The 20,042-nt window shown below is 38.5% G+C and overlaps 1 protein-coding gene across 15 annotated transcripts in view; it reads left to right on the plus strand.

Annotated features, from left to right (window-relative positions):
- Positions 1 to 20,042, plus strand: part of NRXN3 (neurexin 3) — a 912,175-nt gene that overhangs the window by 856,694 nt on the left and 35,439 nt on the right. For 9 of the 15 annotated variants that reach the window (XM_041425182.1, XM_041425016.1, XM_041425103.1 and 6 more), the window contains one exon: positions 19,557 to 19,632. In XM_041425182.1, coding sequence (XP_041281116.1) covers positions 19,557 to 19,632 — 76 coding nt within the window. Of the gene's footprint in view, positions 1 to 19,556; positions 19,642 to 20,042 lie in introns of all 15 variants that reach the window. The other 6 variants (XM_041424942.1, XM_041425355.1, XM_041425614.1 and 3 more) reach the window with 1 other exon arrangement.

Here is a 20,042-nt window from a genome sequence, read left to right on the forward strand (position 1 = left end):
CCACTGATCAGGTAAAGAGTCAACCATTCCACTTAAAGTGAAACTTCTCTTTCTGAACCAGAGAAGTAATCAGCTGTAAGAAGGAGAGGAGACTTTCCCTAAATGCAGCACTCCTCTATGTACTGGCTGCTGGTTGGCTTGAACTGATAGGCAATCCTATTTTTACTAAATAAGGAAGTACTTTACAGTACAGGTTTCGATGAGTTTATAGCTCAGCTTCTGAAGGCTAGAAAGAGCAGAAGAAAATCCTCAACTCTTCAAATATATCCCTTGAGGCAAAATTCTGAATACTGACATTGGCTGTTACAGAAATGCATTTAAAATTATCAGTTGGATTTGCTAGTACAGCTGGATGTCTTGTTCATTGGTATTTGGAGGTGAAGCTTTGGAGGAGAATTTTGGAGCAATTGGGAATTAAACTTCTGTTGATCTTCATAGCTCCTTTTCTGCTGGGGTGGGTGAGAGAGTAAGGTGCTTGAAGTTTTATCTTTTGAAAAGTAGGTATGATGTTAGAGATAGTTCAGAGTAAAAACAGGTTATTTGGGGCTTGGCTAGTCACATTATATGCGAAAAAAAATTATCTCAGTCATTAGGTAAAGATTAAGCAATGTGTTTTCAGTTAAAAATGCAGTGAAGTGTTATGTAAAGTGCAAAAGCCCCTAAAAAGGAGAAAACAACAGGATATCTTGGTAACTCTAGTTACATGAAAAGTAAACTCAGTAGACTGGTTCTGTGACCCTCAGCTGCAGAGTTTGTGGTTAAAAATAGAGAGGGAGAGGTGATAGGCAAGGTACTGGGCACAGAACAGCCCATTAAATTACATCTACCCAGACTCAGAAATGAGACACAAAAGGTAATATGAAATTAAGCACTTTGTTATTATGGGTCAGGTTTCAACATATGCTGCTGACTCATAAATTTAATCTGATCATTCATTCCTTAAAGAAATCACAATAGTGAATAGTTTCTGGTCTTAAAATCTGGGGCTTTTTTGAGAATTTTCCTTGTATTGAGGAGCCCTCTACTCACCTCAGCCTGATGAGGTTCACTGCAGGTCAGAAAAGGATAAAGGGAAGGATAGTGCAGTGCAGGCTTAAGGTACTTGCTGCCCTGAACCAGTGTGCAGCCAGCAAATCCCCAGTGCTGCAGCGCTGCTGCTGTGCACAGGCAAGACAAATACTCGTGTTGTCATCTCCCCATGTCTAGAATGGGGCTCTAGATACCCAGGGAAATAAACTACCCCACTCTGTAGGTAGTGTATAATTTCTTGTTTTCCTGTGTGGGATCCAGCAGAGCAAACTTTGGTTTGAATTAGTTGAGTGTAATGTTCTGTACAGTGATTAAGGATACACAAGCTACACTCACAAACAAGGAGAATGATGTTGCTCTCTCTGCAGGCTAAAATTCTGAAACAGGCATTATTTTGTACTCAGTCTACCAGTGACATTTTAATTTATGAGCTAAGAATGCAATGATTGCTGGCTGCAAAAATTGATTTGGTGTTCATCTGATTCAACCCATGTCAAGAGTTTGAAAGTAATTATGATAGTGGAGCTGATAGGCAGGCAATTACATTTTTGTTCTCTCTTTTCTTTCTTTTTTTTTCCTGAAGTTGTTCTTGTCAGAAGGCCCTACAAGCATAAGTATAATCTTTGCTAATGTTTTTTTAGACAATTAAGGTATAATCTCAGTTAATGTTACACATGCACTAACTGCATTCCTAAATAAAATCTTTTTTAGCCTCTTTGGAAATCTCCCAGACTAACCAGATTAAGGAATCCATGTTTAGCCAAACAGTCTTTTTCTGCCCATACTTTCTCTGCACTTTCATTAATCTTGGCTATAAGTGGTATTTCCTAAGGCAGACTTCTGTCGTGCTCTCTGTTCTGTCATACCAGGAGGGGAGAGGCTCTCTCACCACAGCAGGCTGCAATCGGGGCGCTGCTGTGGGAAGGAGATGCTGCAGGTTTTTGTTCCTACGCTCCTGATGCAGTGAGAAATTTCCCTGCTTTTAGCTATTCAGAAGCATGTATGTCAAGCCTGGATCCTTTTGTGGGGGCTGCACCCTCCACGGTGTCCAGTGGCTGCTTTGCTGTCGTGCACACACTGAATGGTGTGTCTGAAATTTAAGTGCAAGTAAAAAAGCATTATTATCCAAAAAACTAGTACTTTGATATCATTCTGGTTTTGAGGTTGTTTTTAAAGGGCATTTGGGGTTGTTCAAGCATAGAACAAAAGCCAATCTTTTAAAATCATAACTCCCTGTAAAACTGAGATGTCATTTCCTTGTCAGCTGTACTAAATATCTTGCTTCTTCACCTAAACAGCAGTACTTGCAACATGGTCTCTTTTATGCTGTTTATATTGTAGTATCTAAATAACAGAATCCTGATCTGATTTGAGGTTGTGGATAATATCATTATTGTTAAAATTCAGGTAATAGCTGTTGTATCTTCACATATAAGCTTTATGCCTTCTGATAATGCGTAATTTAAAGAAATCTTTCCCCTGCAAATTTAAAAGCCTGTTTGAGTTACGATCGGTATCTCTGTTGGTATTAAAGAGCCAGTCAGTTTTGCTCAGTCTGAAAGAAGAAGGGGTGGCAGAGAAAAAGAGGAGTAATGTTGAAAGTAGAAGACCAAAGCTGCTGAGCTTCAGTAATACTGCAGAGGAGGGAGAGGCACAGTAGGAGCAGAAAGACTTTGACAGCTTTGGGCTGAAGGTGGAAACAGTGTGTGGGAAATGGAGACTAAAGCCTAGAAAACAAATCATAGCACAGGGAGAGATGTAACTGAGGTCTGTGAAAGGTATCTGTCTCCCTTCCAAACTTGTCAATTAACCATTTATTTCATTCATTCGCTCCTGATGTATTTTTCTCTTTTTGCTGAAGTGGATGAGAAATTATATTTACTTTAAATTAAGGGCAAGGTATGGATTTGTATAGGAGTTGTGTTTTCATTTATGTCTTTTGTATTCACATCCTGTACAGGATTTAAAGAAACTGTGCATGTAGAAAATTCTAGATTATACACTTTCAGGTCAATGATTTCTCTTGCTTTTGCCAAGATTTGCCAACTGGTATCTGGTTGATTGGCCTGGCAAGCGTCAATAGCTTCTCCCCCACGTTTCTGAAGACTGCATTTTGCAGAGCCACATTCTGTGGTTGCTTGATTCTGCAGTTATAGGATATATTAGTCTGCATTTTCTTTGACCTTACTAACTTTAAACAGAGCAGATTCCTTAAAAGTATTTAATTACTGATCCCCAGTGGACAGTAGAGTCCACAGCAGGGTGAAATGTCATGCTCATCCAAAATTATACAGATGTTTTGAAGATAAAGGTTATTTTGGGCAAACATATGCCATCATTTTTCCATTTTTAACTGTCTTTTGGGCTGCAAAGTACAGCTGTGTCTGATTTTCTCTAAAGCTCAGGTCTAGTCTCATCTAATTTTATTCAGGCAGCATTTTCACATTATTTTTAAGCCTAATTCACTTTACAACATGCATTATAATAAAGACCATTTACCATCAAAAAGAGATAAGGAAACAAGTTGGAGCAGATTCTACAGTGTGTCCTCACTTCTGGAATGTATAATACATTCTACATTTCTATTTATGATACTGAGTCTTCTGTCTGTTACTGATCTTGTGTGGATTGCTCCAGTCCATTTTAAATGATTATGCATTACAATGTTCTCCTTCTGCCCCCTGGCTCTGTGAACCTGTCAGGCATCCCTGGAGCTTACTCAGGTGCCTTCTGTGACCTCAGAAAGGTGTGGACTTAGAATGACTGAGAAATGCAGTATCCTCTTAAAAGCTTTGTTGCTTCTTTGTTGATCACACTCCATATACAGTTCAACAGATGGCATTCTGAAGCATCTCAGGAATCAATAAATCACTTCAGATGTAGGGCCTTTAATTCAAAAATTTCAGAAACTGAGGCCAGAACAGAAAAAAATGCATTATTTGGCACTGAGTTATATATCTTAACCACACAGAACATTGAAAATTAGTTTATGTGCTAACAAATGACCAGATTTGGTTACTTTTGGACATAAATTTGCATTCAAGATGGCAAACCAAAATTTAGAAATTGTTGGAGGAAAAAAAAAATCTAAACTATTATTGTGCCACCATGTAAATCTGTATTGTGCCTTGCCTTCTGCATTGCACTCATTTGGCCATCATCTCTCAAAAACTATCTATTATGAATAAAAAAGCTGCAGGATATGCAATGGTTTCCACATGAGGAGAAGTTAAACAGGCAGACATTCTTCATGATGAAAGATTGGTAACCAGGTGGTGATAACAGAGGTCTTTAAAATCAAAACGTATCTGAGAAATTGTGACTAGGCAATGACTACTCACAGTTGCTTGTGAAACAAAGGTTGAGAAGTGAAATAAGGTAGTAGCAGGCTGAGATCAAACAGGAGGAAAGGCTTTTGTATGAAATGTGAAACTGACTGTCATATGATATTACAGAAAAAAAAATATAAATAGATTTTAAAAGCTAATATGTCAGCATGTGGTTGAAAAGCCCATTAAGAACCATGAAACACAAAATCTATGCAGCACAGACTTGCAGGTATAAACACTTCCTAACTGATGCTTGTCACTCCAACTAGCATACATGAGAAAAAAGTACTTCTGGAGGTTTCTCTTGTGTTTGTCCTTTATCTTTCAGCAAACATAAATATCTAATGCCAGCAGCAGGAGTCAAGACTTCAGTGGAGTTTGAACTAGCATGACTGCACTTCTGCTCTGGCTTTACATGTTCTTATAACACAGTCATTATAAGTATATATTTGCATTTGAAGCACTTGCATCTGTGACTTAGTGTGGACAGATACCAGACATATCTTCAGGCATTTTAAAGAGCCTGAAAGAAGCAAAAATTAAATATGAGACACATAACTAGGTAAATCAAGAAGGAGGCAGTGAACCTCCAGCTCTTTATAAAATTCACAATGCAGGAATTCTCTTCTAAATGGGAAGGCCTTTGTCTGTAAATTGCATCAATATTTCATTAATTAAATTCATTTTTCTTTCTGTCTTCCTTTTGTTTTGTGTAATTAGGATATAGTCATTTACAGCCAAACCTCTGTTCAGCTGCTATAAAATATTCATTTCCAGTTGCAGCTTGATAATGAAACAGTATCCTGCAGCCCATTCAAACTGTTGCAAGGCAAGGCAAATTACCAAAGGGAAGGGAATAAATTCATTTTTTAAAAAAACAATGAACTTGAATATGCTCAGTACAAAATGGTTTCAGGCAAAGGAAAAGGCTGCCAGCTAAAATGCAATTTATGTAATACATTGGCAAGGAGGTAGGAAGCCAGTGAATAGAACTTAATGAGTTGACAGCTGTCAAGCGCTCCATGGTGTCAGATTGTAGCATTTGTTTCGATCAATTGCACATTCTGGGTAAGTGGGAGACTTAGGTAAAAGGGATATCCTGGGACCAGCCAGGTAATTTGTTCCACTACCTATGAGGTGCTAAGATTCAAAGCTGCCTGGTAGAGAGGTTACAGAGCTTTACTCCGCACCTGTTGGAAAAGCTGTGTTAGAGCTTGTGAAAGCAAGTTTTGTGTTCTGATGAGTACTGGTGCCACCATGGCAGGGTTCTTTTTCTGAGGGTCATTTGCCTTTGGTGTTAAGCTCTGCTGCCATTTACTTCTATAGATGTGCACTGCAGGCTTTTCCCACTGATGAGAAGAATTTGCGAGAAATCCCTGTGTGCAGGAACCTCAGTTTGTAGGAACTGTGCCGTCACTTCCAATATTTTATTTAATTTCAGAAACATTAAAGAGAGCAGAATGTTTCTTATGTCCCTCCTACTTCAACCCTGCATAACAGTTTGTTACAGTCCATATGGGAGTTCCATTTTGACAGTCTGAGTCTTTCTGCTCACAAAATATAAAAAATTGGATACAATCAGGGTAGGCTGCCCAGGGAAGTGGTTGACTCACCATCCCTGGAGGTATTTAAAAGATGTGTATATGTGGCACTTGGGAACATGGTTTAGTGATGGAATTATCAATGTTATGTTAATGGTTGGACTCAGTGATCTTAAAGATCTTTTCTAACCCAAACAATTTCAGAATTCTATAATCTTTCTTCAGATGCTTTACACAGCACTGTCCTCAAGGTACTGTCAGAGCAACTTGTAAACATTTTCTTCCAAGAGATACATGTGTATCTTCACTATCTTAAAAATTAAGCCATGGTGTGCTGACATATTAACAGTCCTGTAAAGAGTCATTGCAAATCAGTGGCGGAGGCATCCTGGCACTCAGCTGTTCTGTGTAATTCCACAGTTGTATAAAATGGGCAGCCAGACTTGCTGAAAATAATGGACCCCTCTCACCTGAGAATTTTGAATCAAAAGAAATCTCACTGACTGCAGACTTTTACTTGCAAATTCCTAACTGAAGTTATATGCCTGCTAATAACTGTGGGACAGTTAATAACAGCTGCTAGTAATTGGAGTAAATTACAGGGTTTCTTAGAAACACTTTTTCCATCCTGAAGCATTTCAGAGGAATACTGTGTCATACTCTGGAGTTCTGACAACTTCACTGCATGTCCCACAGTGCAGAAATGTGCATGCTTTGATTTTACCTGCTGTTGCCAGTCAAAATCCTGATAGGGACATAACTATGCCAGTTACTGTCAGCTGAGTTTGAAACATTCATAGGTGGTGTAGCTGCTGGCAGAAAGCCTTCTTCTGTCAGCATTGCTGGACCTAAAAGGAGGAGCTCTACCAGCTTGGATAAGACCTCATGCCTGTAATCTCTTTAGTGTGAGTAGGGCCTACATCTGAAAATGCAGAGCTACTACCTTTTAAATTCAGTGGCTATTATGTCTTGTTTCTGGTACAAGTGAAGCTACAATAATGACACCATTGAAAAGGGAATTTTAAGGGAAGCTGAACTTGTTTCCTCCCAGGAGAGAGCAGAACCATACCATCATCCCAAAGCTGTTGCTTTAGGTGTTATAGCAATGGAAGATGGAGTTTTTTCTTAGAACAAAAGTTCTGATTCTTTCTGGTTTTTTAATTCTTATGAAAAAACAGAAACTGATGTAGCAAGAAACCTAAGCATGCATTTTTGTCTGTCTACTCAGGGTCTGGAATATCTTGAATATGGGGACTCTTGCTACATTTTGGCTCCATCCTGGTCAAGCTGGACTTTTCTATGCCTTGCTAAGACTAAGGTTAAATCCTCCATGGGCTAAAACTTGGCTGTCCATAGTCTGGAAGACCCAGGTGTTTCTCTGTATTACTAAAGCCTTTTAATGGGCATTGCATTAAAATGGCATCATTTATTTTGTGATTTCCACTGTTGTCAACACTATAATTAGAATATATGACAGGAAAAGTTTCTCCAAGTTCTACTTTCAACTGGTAACTGTCTCATTCAAATTCTTTATGCAGAAGCTTCTTCATTTCATAGTGGACACGAATTTCATGCTATCTTTCAGTCCTTACCAAGAGGTTATTGATGTCAAATATGCAATATTGCCACAAAGCTGAGTTGAGCAGCAAGTTAACTGACAGTGAAAGTATTCTTATGGATTTAGAGCTTCAAATCCTCTCTCCTTCTGATGATGTTCCTTTGGATACTTGTTCTGTAGTATCACCCAAATTACACCGTAGAAATCTGAAGGACACAAGGAAGGAAGTTGTAGTACTTGATGCCTTTATAGACAGAATTGCAGAGAAAAAGAAAGCGTGTTCACTGTGTGTGGAGTGCGTTTGTTGTTTTCCCTTTAAGCAGGCAGAAGTATAGATGATGTCAGGCAGTTCTTGATGGTGTTTAAAGCCTGAATTCCTTTGTCTAGCTCTCTGTTCAGTAAGTGCCTTCCAGCTGAGCATCTCTGGTGCCATTAAAGCTAACTTTGTTCCTTTTTCCATTTTACACAAACACAAAAGATTGATTTGTCTTTACTACAGTTAATCAAACTCACTAGAAAGCTAAACAAATAAGCAAGGAAAATGGCCTTCTTATCCTTCACAGGGCAAATGTTCTGATTAGGCAGGGGCTGCTGAGAAACCCAGCAGTGATAAGTGTTTATCAGGCTTGCTATGCATGGGAGTCTGCCTTACCCAACGGCAAATTTTCTTGCATAACAACCATTTGCAGCTTGGACCACTTCATGTGCCATTTAAGTGAAGTTCACTTCAGATTTAATGCTCAGGAGCCATTTGTCATGTTCCACAACTCATGAGGTTCAAGTTCACCTGGTTTCATCAGATTTGATGGACCAAATATCTTTTTTTAGCGATGGATATTTCTTTGACGGCAGTAGATCTCTTTCCTTAATAAAGTTATGAATAGACAAATTTCTGGCTCTTTCTCAAGTTTTCCCCCATGATCCTTGGTGGTGGTGGCAATGATTTCATTTCCCTGTTTACTCTTTTGTAACATGTTTTTTGCTAAGATGTGATGTGAGGTCAGTTCCTTGTCCCTCAAGTAAAGGTGTTAGTTTACTCATATTTCAAATGGAAAAAAAAAATTAATGATAGAAAATATGATTTTTAAGCATTAGCTATTTGGCAGTTGTATTTCTAGGTGAAATATTGTCTGGAACTGTTTAACTTAATTTTTATTATATTTGACCAGGATAATATCAGTATGTTAACAGGTTGATGGTAATATATGCCTTTTGTTGAGTAAACAGATGTCTCTGTACTAGTGCTGATAATCATTTACATCCTGTATTAAGAGAGGAATGATGGATTTGTGATTAAGAAGCTGTCAATGTTCCTGGGAAATATGAATTCTACCACAGCCACTTCTCTGACATTTGTGTTTATAAACTTCTTATTGTTTATAAATTAAAACCATTCATAGCCTTTTTGTAGCAGGTATGTTGTATATGTGCTTACATATAGGTTTTTAGTAGCTATTTTCCTTTGTTAAATGTTGTACTATCTAACGTTATTCAGGGAGCATATCTAGGTGCTCATTGGTGCCTAGTGGGCCAGGATTTATTCTGCATTTATTTCTTCTACATTATGTTTATTCTGCATTTAAATGTGTGGGAGCTGCCTTCCCCTTGTGAGTTAATGTGTGAATCCTGTGAGTAACAGTACTTAAATACCATTTTCTAAATGTGGGTTAATGTTTGGAGAGCAAGAGGAATATTTGCCTGGCAAGAATAGTCTAGCACATTAATGTGAATATTCAAAGATAGTTGTTTATGTTATTGCACTCAGAGGTACTTATAATAATTGCAGAAGTTGTTTTAAGGCACATTTATTCAGAGTCTTTACGTTTATTGTTACTTTATGAATAACATACCCTGTCACATTAGATTTTAAGTGCCACAGTTTGGACCGTACTAGGGTATTTTCTCCTTTATGAATTTTACAGCTGTGTGTGCCAACTGTTTGTGGTCAATGTAATAATGAGTGAGAGAAATTAAGAGAGACACAGGGGAGGAGGTAAAGAACTTCCAAGTTTAAAAAAAAAAATATGATGGGCAATTACTGTGCAGCCTCTGGTGCTGGCTTGCCCACCCCTTCCCGCTGGATTGCTGGCAAGATTGCTGTGGCTGGTACTGCTCAAGGCACAGCGACTGCCCCTCGGCCAGTGCTCACTGGCCTGCTGCACCTCAGGGACCAGGCTGTACTGCCAGCAGTGGTTAGTGTGTGAACATGCTCCTCTTCTCTCCAGGGAACGATGTCTGCTGGGAGAAGATCTCCCGTATCTTTAATTTCTCATTAAACCTCATTTGCAAGAGATTTTGAGATCCAAGAAGTAGGTGCTACAGGAAAAGGACTACTGCTTTAATAGAAACAGGACTTGTAGGGTTTTATTAAGTGATCACTTTATTAAGTGATCACTTAATAAGTAGAAATACCAGTTAAATTGCACGTGTGACTACCTCTTTTCTATACAGTAACTGTACTTTACAGATTTGTTTCTTTTGAATCATGTGTTGGGGGGAGTGCAACACGGCGTGCAGATTTTAAGGCTTAAGAGATTGTCATTAAAGCTACTGTGCTGTGCTTAGTTATTTATTTCTTGCTCAGAGTGATCCAATCAATAACAGAACAAAATCAAATACAACTCCCTCCCCTCTGAGGAAAAAAGACAAGCTAAATAAAGATGTCCAGGAGAAAATGCCAGCAAACGACATATTGATTTCCAGCAAAGGAGCAAAGTGTAAATGAAAAATATTCTTCTGACACAGTTATTAAGTGCCAGCTAGCACGCAAAGAAAAACCCATTTACTCTTACTAGAGGCTGAGTCTTCAAAGGGCAGCTGATTCATCTCACATCATTTGAGTCTCTAACTTTCTGAAACTAGGCTTCCCTTTACTAAATGTAATGGAGTTTTCTGTACTAAGGCTTTGCTTCAAGAATGTAAAATGTTTACTAAAATTATGATTGTATGCCAAGCATAGAAACTGTTTTGTCTCCATTTTGTGGTAATATAAACAGAAGCACGAGGAAAGGGAGCAGTTTTGCTGATGTCAGATAGCGAATTTATGACAATATCAGGAAAATAAAATCAAGTAACATGTGGGCTCTGATTCAATGTCCTTGGCAATTTGGTCTGGGTCAATTTAAAAAGTAACTGCATTCCAGTGATTTGCCCTGCCCTTCTGCTGATAAAGTGTGTAACATTTTATTTTTCAGCAAGTGTAGTTCGTAGTCCAGCATATTAATAAAATTATTTCTGTGGCCGCTTAACATAATATATTAGATATGTGTACCTAAGGGACTAGAGCCCACACCAGCAGGATGCTAAATTCTGTCAATAATTTGGCTTTTTCCTACATATCTATAAGAATCTTTATTCAGCTTTTGCTTCCTGTGTCCTGCTTTAAGCAGATGCTGAAATGAGCAGGAAGTTGAAGTTTATGCTGCCCTGTGTGTTCAGCTGGTTCTTGCTTCTTCTCAGTGGAATAATGGTACAGGGGAGAACACACTGTATCTATTTTCAGACCATGTCCTAAAAGAAATGTCTTCCATTTGAAGACTTTTGGACAAGGATTGGAAAACAACATTGTGTAGATTAGTGTAATATTCAGAAAGTCACGTTCATGGGCAGTGTTTGAATTTCAGCAAATTGTTCTTCCACCAGCTCTCACTGACTTTAGAGTGAGAGTTGTCATGGGATCAGCTGTAGCGCCTTGATTTTTAGCATTAAGCTTTTTAGTTACTTTAGTTCATGATAGACATACCTTCTGTACCTTTCTTAGGGAGTTTTCACCTGCACCATCTGCGTAATTGTGGTTATATAACAGAGGACTGATGGCTACTGTTTCAAGTAACAGTTTCTTTCAATAAGAAATAAAAACATAATAGGGAAGGAGCACAGGCTCCTTCATCAAATGATGAAAAGTATACTCAGTGTCAATACTCCTCCTGTGTGGTTATTCTAAGAGGCTCTGTCTTCAGTGTATAGACACACGACTTTCATCTTCAAGGTACTTGTTTGGAAGAAGGAAAATTCACATGGAAAGGAGAAATTGGTTGATAAGAGGGGAGAAAGAGTCCTCTCTCACACCAAAGCTGTATCTTTTGTATTAAAACCAATAAATGGTATTTTACAGCCCAGTTTAAAGCTCTTGCAAATCTTGAAGGTTACATTGAATAGTCTGGAACAGACTTGCCAGTTGATGCTTTCCTAGTTCAAGTCAAAAAGAGCCTATTCTGTTAGGATAGGAAAGAAATAGAAAAGCAAGTGGCTCTGTGGGCCTAGTAATCAATAAACAGCCAATCTGGATTCATGGAAATGAAATTTTATTTATTTATTTAGCTCCTAAATAGTATGTAATTTCTTCAGGCCAAGAAATAAATTGAAAGGATTTAGGAGGATTTGCTTATCAGCAGAACACCATGAAGAATTACATTCCTTATGCTTTTGGGAAGGTACATTGAAGTTGGGTTAAGCTGCTGTGGTTCAATACTTCTCTTTCCCCTGTCAGGGTGCCTTGAACAACAGATGAATTAATCCTCCACACTTTCCTTTCTCCCCTCTTTGCCCTCCCTTCTCCTTCTGTCTCTCTGCTCACACTGCCTCACATCATCACCCTTCCCACTGCCAGTAGACAGAAACAAAAGGCAGAAACATGATTTTTCCCTGTTGACTTTCCATAGCTCAGGCACACAATAAAGTCTCTGAAATTTGGCATCAAACTTGGTCCAGAAGAGTCAGACTTTACAGTCTTAATGAACTATTGATTTTAGTGAGACAGGCATTTGGCTTTCAAAAGAATAATTCAAGCTTTCAAAGCTCTTTTTAATCATGACTGCCCATGAGTCTAGATTGACATACAGTTGCAAAGATTATTTTTTGCTTTCTCTTACTTAGCTGCCTAGTTCCTTAATCTGTTGTCTGCCATAGTAGTGGGAAAATGGCTGATTTTTTTGAGGGGTTGCTCTCTCGTGATCCCTCCCTTACGCTATAATTGGACAGCAAATCAGCTTTTATATTCAGCCAGGAGCATGCAGCCAGGAGATGCATTTCTGCTGGGCTGCTGTTGAAGGGTACATACCTGCTGGTTACTCACCAGCCTCTTGGTAAGTAACACAGCAGTCCCAGTGACAGGATCCAAGGGAATGGCCTCAGGTTGTGTCAGGGGAGGTTTAGGCTGGCTATCAGGAAGTTCCTTACCCAGAGGGTGGCTGGGCACTGGAAAAGGCTCCCCAGGAAGTGGTCACAGCATGAAACCTGACAGAGTTCAAGAAACATTTGGACAATGGGCTCATGGGCACAGGGTGTTATCCTTGGGGCTGTCCTGTGCAGGACCAGGTGTTGCGATTTGATGATCATTGTGGGTCCCTTCCAACGCAGAATATTCTGTGATTCTGGCTCTGAGCGCAGCAAACTGAAAGGCTGTGCTGGATAGCTTTGCTGCCTGCTTTGCAATTACAGAGGAACACTTTATGTGTTTATATTAAATAGTGACAGATAGGATGCAAATATGGGCTTGATTTAGAGTGAATTAGATTGGACTGAAGATAGATGGAGCAAGCTCTTGCCCTTTAGAGCATAAACACTAATGGTATTCATACCTGGATGGCTTAGGCAACTGCTTGACCTCAGTGCTAATGGTTTCTGGTATTTCTTTGAGACTTCTCCATAGTTGGTAAAAATCTCTACTGAGATTTTTCTTAGTTAAAATAACACCTTTTTTTTTTTACCTTAACTTTATCCTTTTTTGAAGCACTCTAAATAGTTCATCATTCTTCCTGATGTCCTTTTTGACACCTGTAAAACTTTGTCATACCTTAAGTCCTTGTTAAATCAAGTTCTGATGTTTAGTTTCACTAAGCCTGTCTCATTCATACATCTCTCAAGTTCCTTCCTCTTTTCAGTGGCTCTTCTCTGAATTGACTGAAGTTACTCCTAGTCTTTCAGCATTGAATTGTCCAAAACTAAATGTAATGAGCCATTATGTGTTGCTGCAAGTTGTTGCAGTCTGGTTGAAATCAATGCCAATTTAAACAAACAGAGGATTTGGTCCTTTTGGTTTTTTATTTACCTCAAATCTCAAATTAGTTATATGAAGAAAAATTATTTGTTTCATGTCCTCTGGTGCATTGCCTCTGCAGAGGCAGACACAACCTCAGCATTAGTATGTGTGGTGCAAAGGGTTTGCACATATTTGTGGCTGTGTCTGTCCCATGTAAGAAAATACATGCTCTATCCGGTAATGAGAAGATTTATATGCTTTAGCAAAAGACAGGAGACCCAAGACTCCCCCAAAAAGTTGACACAGTCCCAAACTGCAGCTTCTTTTGTAATACTTCATTACCATTTTTGCAACATTTCTAATATTTTCCCATTTGTATGCAGATTATTTCTATCCGTATGTAATAGTTTGAGTTTGTCCAGACTGAGTCTCTCAGGTCTGCTATACTGTAGTGACCTCCAGGGTATTTTGCAAATAAAGATTAATTAAAAAGTGAGAAACAAATGTAACGTGTAGAAAGGACAGATGAAGGATTCTCATTTAATTGAATAGTGTGAACAGAATACAAAAAGTTATTTAAAAAGCCCAGTTGCCAAAGTACAAAAGGTGGAGGTATTCAAACTAGAAATGGCTCCTAATGAGACAGACACTTCATCTGCTATCTTCTTTTGGCATGACAGCAAATGCCTTGAGCCTATTCTTTGCCAAGAAACATCTTGATTTCTAGAAGACTGGGCAGCATCACTAACTTTTTGGTATTCTAAAGGGAGTATTTATACTCTATGCTGTTAGGCATAGAAGAAAATATGTAGTCCATAGCCCACAATAAATTTGAGCTCTATAGAAAATACAGCAGTATGGAAGCAATGGAGGGAGTCAAGTGGTTGTGTTTAGAAAAAAGTTTGTTGACTTTCATCTCTGTTTATTTTAGATGTGAAAGGCAAATTCAGTGCCCAGGTTAATACAGCAGTATTTCTCCACTCTTGGGAAGATATTTGTGCCTGGCATTTTGTGATGGTCATATTTCAAGTACTGTAAATTGTGGTTCCTTGGTGCCAAACAGATTTACACTTCTCTCACAAAAAAGCATTAAGTGTTGCTTTTCAAATAATGGTGTTGAATTGGAAGTAACATGTATAGTATGCAGAAGAATTTCAAGAAAAAAGGCAAGTAGGAAAATTGAATCCTACTTTACCAAGTGAAGCAACTGCCCAATATGTAACTCTGTAGGAATTTGTCTAAGGGTTGAATTTATGGGTCCTTGTCTTTTCTCTCCCTCTAGAAGTGAGGACTCCATCATTCCTGAGTATGTTTTTTTATAATTTCATAAAGCTGTTCTGTGACAGAGCTTATTTTATCCAGAATGCTTAATCTTTCTTAAATAGTGGTGTACCCAAACAGCAAGGTGTCAAAAAAACTTTGCAATTGGGAACAGGATGATTCAGCACCTGCCATTTTGTGTAGAACAAAGGAGCAAGGGTTATGGATCTGATACATAAATTAGGGCTTTGGGCAATTTAAAGATTGGACAGGAATGGAGTAATCTTGAGCAGGTCTTGCCACACCATACCAAATTTCCTTGCACTACATATCTCACACCAGTACATACAGTGTAATGAACAAAGATTGTAGAACTATCACCGTGTCAAGATTGAAGAGGCCCTTAGAGTGAATAATTAGGAGGAGGTGATTACAGAACTAATAATTCATGGAAAGGAATGGGGAGCCAATTCAGTGAAAGAGAAAGAATTTGAAGGTAAGTATGCCCATAAATCCTCTGGGGTGGACTCAGAGTTTAGCACTTTCTCCTACCCTGGTTTTATTCCAAAGCAATTTCATTAAACACTAGAGAGAGGGAGAGAAAAAATAATAATATAAATGCCATAAAAAATCTTTCAGAGGAAGGAATAAAAAGGGTTCCTGACAGAGAGAAATTTTATTGAAAGTTATTATAATACCTATCTTTAGTTTTATGGCCTTTAATACAGGCCAAGTAATTTCAAAGCTGGGATTCTTTAGAAATGAAATACATATTTTAAAATAGTAGAGTGTGACATATTATTTTTAATATAGAATTTAGCTAATATAGGGAAGGGAAAATATTTTCTCTCTCATGTTCTTTCCAATGAAAACACAAACATCATTTCCATCACAGCATATGGAGAAGTTTCATTACTATCGTTTTGCCTGTACATAAGAATGTTAGCATTTACTATCTCTAGATCACTGGGCAGACACTAAAGGATTAATCCACTTTTATCCCCTGAGGCCAGTGGGTGAATATAATGAGAACCATTTCAAAAATGGAGGAAAGTGACCAGAAATGGGGTAGTATTTTTGCTTACTGCCTCACAGTGAGCTGTTTCTCATGTGAAGAAATTATGTTAGTGGATAGATTTCCAGGGTCTCTGCTCTCTAGCCTTTCTGTCTTGTGGAAGCAGCACTTTAAAAAACATCCAGTGAAAACTCCCAGCCTCAGGAGGGTCTTGAAAGGTACAAATTCCTGTTACAAGAAGTAATGGTCTTCTGGATGTTTTGTTGACCCTGTTCCTGTGGTCAGGAATTTGCTGTTCTTTCTCACTGAAATAGCTTTATTCCTTTGGGATGATTCAGATGTTGTATCTGAGCGGAAGGTGTATGGAAAACCAATATGTGGTGGGACTAGAAAATCGGTTAGTGATGAATTGTGATGGAAAGTACTGAGATTAAAAATACAAGATAGGAAATGGCAAGACAGATTAGGGTACTTATCTTTTCTGTGGTTACTAGAGATCTCATTAATGACCTTGACTTAAATCTAACACCACTTCTGGAGGTTTTTTTCCTTTTTCTAACCCTCATTTTTATACACACAAAATCAGCAGGATGGGATAAATGAAATAGTATGTAGTAGAGATGGGGAAGAAGAAAGATGGAGATTAATTGATAAAATAATGTGTGGAACCAGTCATGAAAAAGTGCAAATAGAAATTGAAGTTGACAGGGTTGGTGAGTATTGCACGTCACATATATGCATTTTGTCTGAGTCTGGCTTACTGTGCCTTTTTCTGTTCAGAACCAACACCAACTGCAAGAGGATTTTATAGAGGAAATCTAGTACACACATCAGAGTGCAGCATAAATGTGTTGCATGTACTGCCTTAAGCTGCTTATGTGATGGGAAATTGAACAAGAGGAACAAGTGCCAGGCTTCATGACTTTTCAGGTTGTGGTACAGGGACTTCCCAAAATAGATATGGGGTAATTAATAGGTCTGGAAGGATGTTTTGGGCCCTCAGTTTGGCTGATCACTTCCAAAATGCTTTAAACTTCTATTATCTACCAGTATCCTGTTGCAAGGAGGTGTCCAGTTTAAAAAAAAAAATAAATAAAAACCCTTGTTACCTTCCTGGTTTCATATGATGCACCTAATATGCAAGAGGAAAAAAAATAGATATAAAGGAACTCCTCATTCTTTACAAATACTAAATCACATTGTCAGTTCAATTGGATTTGATTCCACATTAATGTTGCATGAAGCCTTTAGATCTGAGCAAGTGAGTGGGTAATCAAATAGGTAGCTGATAAGTGAGAACAACACATTGTTATAATTTTTATGTTTATTTCCTACTGGAGCAAATCATCACTGTTTTTCTATGAGGAGTGTGAATTGTCAGATGTTCAACTAAGACCAAAATCCACATGATCTAAATTTAACCTGGAAATCAAAACCAATTGCCAGGGTTTTAGCACTGTCTGAGCAAGGTCTTCTAGTAGTTATGGATAGTTTATTCTTTATTCACAGTACTATCCTTAATTTATTCTTTATTCACCATGCCATCCTTACCCTTAGACAACTGCGGCATAAATCTCCAGTTTCACTAACTGCATTTCCCCTGCTTAAAAATTTCTAGAGCTATAGCCTTGTTTACTAAATTGTGCTAAATTACTTTACATTGGTGCAATTAAAAACTAATATCTTTTTACCCAGGGACAGCTGCATTCCACTGTTGGAGGATGTGATTACTGTATAAGTTATAAAGTTTCTGCGGGTAAATAATCCTTTCTAAAATATGTGTGACAGGACCAGGAGAATTGAAAAAAGTAAATTTCTATTTTGTGCATTCCTCCTTTCTCGTCCCCTTACTGAGCAGACAAAATTTTAAAGCCAGCTTGTCTTAAGAGAAGTCAGCAGGATTTCAACAGAATTCTTCCACTTTCTGTGACTGGAAGATTTTTTTTTAAATGACCTTGACATGTAAGGCAGGAACATATTACCTTCAGTTCCTTTTAATCTTGACTCCCCATGGAAAAAAAAGATTGTAGAAGTATTTAATGAAAGTATTTGAGCATGAAACTACTGCAAGATAGCATTCCACAAAATATTGCCAAATGACCATGCTGGGTATGACTGAGTAATGCATAAAATACTTCATGACTGGCTTTTTTACAGATACTCTGTTTTTACCATTTTTACTTGCAACTGACCTATCCTGTTTTTCTTTCTTGGCTCAATCTAAGCCACTGAAATCAAGACTGAAGGATGATTAGGTTCAATCTGATCTTTCTGACTGACTTCTTGGTTCTCTTTTTCTCCCCTTAGCTCAAATACAAACAGAAATGGGAGGGTAAGCAGGGGTCAGAGCTATTTCATAGTGCTGGGAGCACAGGAGGCTAAAGAAAGGGCAGAGTCCTCAGAACTCTTTTGTAAAGGGAGGGAACATGTTGGAGGCAGCCATAGCAGATATAAGAATGTAAAGGAGACTTTATTTAAAGCTGGAGAGTTTTTATCAAGAATAAGGATTTGAAAGTCTTGTTGAGATGTGAGATTCCCAGAAATATTCACTTAGAATACTGAAGTGCAGTCCTGCTCCTGAGTTCAATGTGTCCTGCCTGGTGAGGAGCACTTCAGTTATTTTGTTTCAGGAGTTATCCCACTGATCCTACTGCTCAGCAGAATAGGCAGCTCTCTGCAAGGAAGAGCTGTTAAGGGAGACAATTTCACCAGAAGCTGTGGTTGAGTCAATGCTACTGAGCTGGGGTAATTTTGTATTGTGCACAGGAACATTACAATCTGTGTCCAGAGGCTGCCACAGGCTCTCCCTAATGGTCTGCATTACTAATTCAACTAATTGCAACAATTACAGGCAGGAGATGCTGCTGGGAAGAGACACCAGTACACGTCTCTTCTAACATGCTGCAGTACATGCTGCTCATTAATTAGAGCAGTACACACACAGAAAGAAAAAATATAAAATAATGAAAATTAGAAAAGAAGAAGAAGAAAACATCACCAGCTGGAAATGCAAATGAATGTGATGAAACCTGTAATGGTTGTGAATGGTTTCAGTTTGGTTTAATCCTTTCAGAATCAGACTTTACATCTGGTCAAACCAGTTGCATCCACATCCCTGTTCACTTGCTAAGCAAGGAGGTGAGGTTGGGCATACCTGACACGTGCAGAAGTTCTTCATCATGCAACAAGTGAGTTGCACAGATATTTACTGTCTGGTTAAACACCAGATTCCCAGCCCAAGAGGTGCATTAACAGAGCAGGAATTATGTCTGCCACAGAGTGGTTCATCAGGCACAGCAAAGAGTACTGCTAGCTGAGTGATATGTATTATCTGGGTCTATCTTGTATATTTTCCTTTGCAGAAAGCATGTTCAGTCTGAGCATGCCTCACATGGTGAGTCTCTCAGGAAGTGCCTTCTGGCTGGCCCTCCATGATACTGGTATTTATGGAGGAGCCCAGCCTCCTCCAGCAGGCGCATCTACAGTGGCTGTTCAGGGCGGTTTGCCAGCCCGGCAGGCTTTGTAGCTCACTGTACTTCGTTCAACAGCACCAGTGTCATCCACTTGCTGCCCTAAACAGCCCAGCAGGTGCACAGCACCTGTGCACACTTGAAATATTCAACAGCACAGGATAGGCACTGTTACTCCGACAGGAGATTCCGACTCAGTGGAAGACACATTTACATGGGCATATACAGAATGCTTGGTACAACTTAAATATTTTAAAAGTTATATTTGTGAAACTTTTTTTTCCCCCTTGGATATTTAGCTGCCTCTGTAATAGATTCTTGACTTGCAAATATCTTACTTTTGTTTTGTTTTGTTCCTTTGCTTCACATGCCAGACAACAGATGATATCGTTTCATCTGCTGAATGTTCCAGTGATGATGAAGATTTCATTGACTGTGAGCCCAGTACAGGTAAGTCAGGTCAGTCGTGTTTTGCTTGCTTTCTGATTTCATTTGCAAAAAACAATGCATACATATATTTTATATGTGTGTGAATGTATACATATATAATTATATATGTATATATGTGTGTGTATATGTGTATATATATGCACTCATGTATATATACACTGTATATAAAATAAGAAACTATACAGCCAAGCATCAGATCCCATGGACTTGGCAACAGCAAAACACCGATATGTAGTCACTGTTTGCTTTATATAAAGTTGTTCGCATGGAAAGGCAAACTTTCTGAAAGTGATTCCAGCTAATAGTTCACATATTTCTAGATATTAGTTTACTAACACAGTAGGAAAAAAAATCAATATGGAGTGTGACAAATAATGAAGATTTATGAAGTGGAGAGGGTGAACATTTGA

Source organism: Onychostruthus taczanowskii, unplaced genomic scaffold (genome assembly GCF_017590055.1).
Source record: "Onychostruthus taczanowskii isolate IOZ18803 unplaced genomic scaffold, ASM1759005v1 scaffold1, whole genome shotgun sequence".
Lineage (NCBI taxonomy): Eukaryota > Metazoa > Chordata > Aves > Passeriformes > Passeridae > Onychostruthus > Onychostruthus taczanowskii.